Genomic DNA, 5,531 nt, shown 5'->3' on the forward strand with positions numbered 1-5,531 from the left:
CGTGGTGGTCATAACAATGAAGCTTCAAGTACATTTCATGGTGGAATTGCCGGTTTAGGCGATCGTGGCGGAATTTCGGCAAAAAAATCTCAATACGCAGATGAGCCGCGTGTGTCATCACTGCCTCACATCCAAATTAGGAAGGAAAGCAACATGTTCAAGATTTGGGGCAATCTAACACTTCTCATATAAATGAGCAATTCATCAAGAAACAGGGTAAGGAACACAGGTATAATTCATAATGCTAATTCTCGTCTAACTGTGTTTCTTGCAAATCAAGCCCATCTGAATTCTGGTACTGAACATTTTAGAAAGAAAAATGACCAACAAAAAATTTGGGTTGCTAAAAGATCAAGGGAATACTAATACGATTAAGTCTACCACTAGAATTGATCAACAACAGGTTTATCAGGATAATTTTCCTAGAATTTCTAGTAATTTTGACAAACATGTTCCTAAAAATAATAATACTAATGTTCGAAATGATCGTCCTAATCCTTCTAATCCTCCCAATCCCCCCAAAACTGATCTTCTTGCTGCTCCGGCTCCTTATACAATAGTGCAAACTTATGCTGATCGTCTTAGATATAGTCAGTCCAAATGTGATATTCCCATTACTTTGACTGCTCCTGAAATCACCACCAAACACGGCCTGCCTATTTTTTTGTATGTGAAAGAAGAGGTGATGAGAGATTTAGCAGCAGCCTGCAAATATACTCTCATTGGGAAAATTTAGTTACACCATGCCTAAATTGGAACTTATTAGAAATAACTTCATATTGCAAACTCAATTATCGGGTGGTGTTAAAATTGCTCATTTTAATTCTAGACATGTGTAAATTGATCTTGATAATGAGCTTGATTACAATATGGTTTGGACAAAGTTGGACCAGGTGATGCGAATTCAAGTGTGGACTCCTAATTTTAAACCTGCTTAAGAAACTCCTATAGTCCCTATTTGGATCTCTCTGCCTGAGCTACCTTGGCATTGCTATAATAAAGAGTTTGTTTCTGGCTTACTCTCTCTCCCCTATTGGCAAGGTTTTATACTTAGATTCTGCTTCTATTAAAAAGACTAGGGGTAGTCATGGTAGGGTTAAGGTTAAAGTTGATCTTACTCATAAGAGATCCCCTTAAATATGGATGGGTTATATAGGGAGGATATCACTGATGATAGATGGCAGAAAATAGATTATGACAATATTCCTGATTATTGTTTCTATTGTAAGCATCAAGGTCATTTAGAAAATGAGTGTACCATAAGACAAAGAGATGAGGATAGAAAGAAAAAGGATATGGAGGCTGTGAGGAATAAGAATAACAAAGAGATGGAACATAATACACAAACTAAGGATCAAAAAGAAGGTGATCAGAAGGAAGGTACCAATCAACAATATAACCAACAAAGAGATCAGGAACAAATTCAGCATCAGCAAGAGGAGCATTGGCAAACACAAAAAAAGAGGAACAATAATCAACCTTTGGCAACTCAAGGCAATGTTAGACAAACAGAATAGACCACCAAACATGCAGGTATAACTACTATTCCTACACAAAATACATATATTAATCTTAATGTGCAGGAGTCATCACCTAGTCTAGAGGTTTTGGACAAATTCAAAGGCAACATAAGTGATAGCAGACTTCATACAGCAGCAACAAAGTAGCAGGGTCAACATGAGTATACCAGGAAAATAGCAAATGCTGGAAAAGACAAAACTAACAAGTAATTACAGGTGGATATAATTTCTAACTAGGTAACAGAGATCAACAAAGGCAAGGTAGTTTATACAGGACAAGCTGGTACATGTATTGAATCAATGCTCCCATCCCCTAATCCCATTGATAATGTTGTTAATGTTATTGTTGAGGGAGTTGTTGGAGGTTTGGATGAGAGGGGACAGGAGACAGATACTGACCTGCAGAGGGGGGGAACTGACTCATGGTAGACATGAGGAAGTGGAATTTGACCATAGAGGAGACTTTAGAGCCCCTGCTACCCCCTTCAAGAATCAACAGACACTTGCCACTCCACAGGTCACAAATACAGGGGAACAACAGGGCAGATTTAATAACAAATCAGGGGACAGATTGAGTAAAAAGAAAAGAGAGGCTATAAAAAAGAGATTGCAACAGAATATTGGTAAAGATACAGTTGGGATAGATACAGGTCAACAGACTGAAGGCAATGTTGATGCCCAGGTTACTGAGGGTAACATGGCTAAGGTGCCTCCTGATGATTATGGGGCACTCAATTCTGAGGATGATCTGGATCCTGATAATCAATCTTTGGAGGACTCTGATGAAGAAACACCAGATGCCCAGCCATATACTGGTCAAGTATTTTGTTCCTCCTTCAAGGATAAAGTTACTAATGTTCAGAGAATGACAGAACAACATGATTTATCCCCTAGAGGAAGGAAACAAACTAGGCACAACCCTCAACAAAATATTACTAGCAAATCTGACACTTCTAGCAGGCCCATGACTAGATCCAAATCAAAAGGTTATTAATAAGCAAAGATATTTACTGGAATGCTAGAAGTATCAATACCAAAGGATCCTTGGAAAGGCTTCATGCACTCAAGAATATGCATCATTTATCTATTATTGCTATCCTAGAGCCATTTGCAGATAACTCTCAGCTTATAAGGTAAGGGGTCAACTACAGATGGATCATGCAGTCAGTCATGCTAATGGGAAAATTTGGCTCTTTTGGTCTAATGAAGTGACTGGTCAGATTTTGGAAAAACATGATCAACCTATCACAGTAACTTTTCATCACATAGATAATTATGAGAAATTAATGATGTCCTTTATCTATGCTAAATGCAAGGAATATATGAGGAGAGCTTTGTGGGAAAGGATTAATTTTTATGCTAATATGGATTTACCCCGGTGTACAATTGGTGATTCCAATGTTATCAGCTCTGTTGAGGAGAAACTTGGGGGAATACCTTACAATATGAATAAGAGCTTTGAATTTATTGGATTTATAGAGGCATGTGGATTGACTGATCTAGGATACACAGGGTTATCATTCACATGGTGCAATCAAATGGATGCAGAAGCTAGAGTTTGGAAGAGATTAGATAGGGCTATTGTTAATGATAAATAGTTAGAGGTTATGCCACAAACTACCATTGAAAATTTATCTTCTGTTCGTTCTGATCATAGTCCTACGTTGATGGAAATGAATAGGGTTACAGAGAGTCATATCAAATATTTCAAGTTCCAACATTTTTGGGTTGACATTGTCACTTTCTTGAAAATAGTCCAACAGTGCTAGGAAAAGGGAGTTACTGCCAATCCAATGTGGAGATTACATCAAAAAATAAAAAGAGTCACATCAACACTTACCAACTGGTCTAAAAGAGAGTATGGTGATATCTTTACTAAGGTTAAGGAATTTGAGGACACTATCAGGAAATCTGAAGAAGAGCTTATGACAGACAACCCTAAACTATAAGAAATCGTAAATCCTATAAACCCTAAAAGAAACTCTAAAAACAATTTAAAACGCCTACAAAACCGTAATCTCTAAACCCTAAGTTCTGAAAATCCGTAGACTATAAAACTAAAATACACAAATAAACCCTAAGCCCTAAACCATAAACACTAAGAAACACTTAACCCTTAAAAAGCTTAAAAAACCACTAAACCTAAAAAACTCTAATATATAAACCCTATAATGCCCTAAATCGTTTATACTAAACCCTATAAATACACATAAAATATATTATAAGCCCTAAATTCTAAAACATACAAAACATTAAAAAGCATTAAACTAAAAATCCAAAACGCTAAACCCTAATAACCTAGATAAAACCCTTAACCCAAATCCCATAACCTAAAAAAAACCTCTGAAAACCCTATATCCTAAACCTAAAGACCTAAGAATCCCTAAACCCTTAACCTTAGGAAACCCGAAACCCTAACCTAAAACCCTAAATCTTAAACCTATAACCATAAATCCTAAACTTTAAGAATCCCTAAATTCTATAAACCCTAAAGAAATCCTATAACCCATTTAAAACCCCTACAAACCCCTAATTTCTAAGCCATAAATCCTAAAAATCCGTAAATCCTAAAACTAAAATACACAAATAAACACCAAGCCATAAACCATAAACCCTAAGAAACACTTAACCTTTAAAAACCCAAAAACTGCTAAACCTAAAAAAACTTTAAGCTCTTAACCCTCTGAAACCCTAATTCGTATACGCTAAACCCTAATAAAACACAACCTAAAACCCTAAACCCTAAACTATATGAAACAGTAAATCCTATAAACCCTAAAAGATGTTCTAAAAACAATTTACAATGCCTACAAAACCGTAATCTCTAAATCCTAAATCCTAAAAATTCGTAAACCATAAAACTAAAATACACAAATAAACCGTAAGCCCTAAACCCTAAACACTAAGAAACAATTAACCCATAAAAAGCTTTAAAAAACCACTAAACCTAAAAACCTGTAACATATAAACCCTATAATGCCCTAAATCGTTTATGCTAAACCCTAAAAATACACATAAAAAATATTATAAGCCTTAAACTCTAAAACTTACAAAACACTAAAAAGCATTAAACTAAAATACAGAGCCCTAAACCCTAAATACCTAGATAAAACCCTTAACCCAAAAACCATAACCTAAAAAAAAACCTCAAAAAACCCTAAATCCTAAACCTAAAGCCCTAAGAAACCCTAGACCCTTAACCTTAGGAAACCCCAAATCCTACTAACCCTAAAATCGACCCTAAAAACCCTAAATACCATTTAAAACCCCTTCAAAACCCAAAGCTATAAACTCTAAATTCTAAAAATATGTAAACCGTACACCATAGCTACACAACAAAACCGTAAGCCCAAAACCCTAAACTTTAAAAAACCCTAAGAAACATATAACCCTAAAAAACTCGAGGACCCCTAAATCTAAAAAAATCTAAGCTCTAAACCCTATAAAGCCCTAAATTGTATATGTGAAATCCTAAAAACACAAAAAAAACCTTTTCCCTAAACCCTAAACCTATAAAATTCAAAAAAAAATTAACCTACCTAGAGCCCTAAACCGTAAAAACGTAGATAAAAACCTTAACATAAAATCCTAAACCTACAAAAACACTAATCCCTAAACCCTAAATCCTAACCTAAAACCCTAAATTCAAAACTTTAAGAAACCCTAAATTTTATAAACCCTAAAGAAACCCAAAAACCCAGTTAAAATACCTACAAAACCCTAATCTCTAAACCCTAAATCCTTAAAATCCGTAAACCCTAAAACTAAAATACACAAATAAACCCTAAGCCTTAAACCCTAAACCCTAAGAAACACTCAACCTTTAAAAACCCTTAACATCCCAAAAACCGCTAAACCTAAAAAACTTTAATCTCTTAACCCTATATAACCCAAATTCGTATATGTTAAACCCTAAAAAACACAAAATAAAACCCTATGCCCTAAACTTTAAATCCTATAGAACCCTAAAAAGCATTAACCTTAAAACCAAAAGCCCTAAACCCTTAAAAC

General features: G+C 35.2%; 1 protein-coding gene across 1 annotated transcript; it reads left to right on the top strand.

Moving 5' to 3' along the window:
* The first annotated feature begins 1,139 nt into the window (after nt 1-1,139).
* LOC125825297 (uncharacterized) lies at nt 1,140-1,667 on the top strand. The gene is made up of 2 exons (XM_049504640.1): nt 1,140-1,499; nt 1,584-1,667. The coding sequence occupies exons 1-2, from the start codon at nt 1,140-1,142 to the stop codon at nt 1,665-1,667; spliced, it is 444 nt and encodes a 147-aa protein (XP_049360597.1).
* The last annotated feature ends 3,864 nt before the right edge of the window (nt 1,668-5,531 follow it).

The sequence above is a fragment of the Solanum verrucosum genome, unplaced genomic scaffold (genome assembly GCF_900185275.1).
Source record: "Solanum verrucosum unplaced genomic scaffold, falcon-dt-bn FXZP01000616.1, whole genome shotgun sequence".
Classification (NCBI taxonomy): domain Eukaryota; kingdom Viridiplantae; phylum Streptophyta; class Magnoliopsida; order Solanales; family Solanaceae; genus Solanum; species Solanum verrucosum.

Excerpts from the sequence above, each read along its gene's own strand:
- LOC125825297 (XM_049504640.1), top strand. The coding sequence starts at position 1,140 with ATGGATGGGTTATATAGGGAGGATATCACTGATGATAGATGGCAGAAA. Across the intron at positions 1,500-1,583 it reads CTTTGGCAACTCAAGGCAAT|GAGTCATCACCTAGTCTAGA; the intron begins GTTAGACAAACA and ends CTTAATGTGCAG.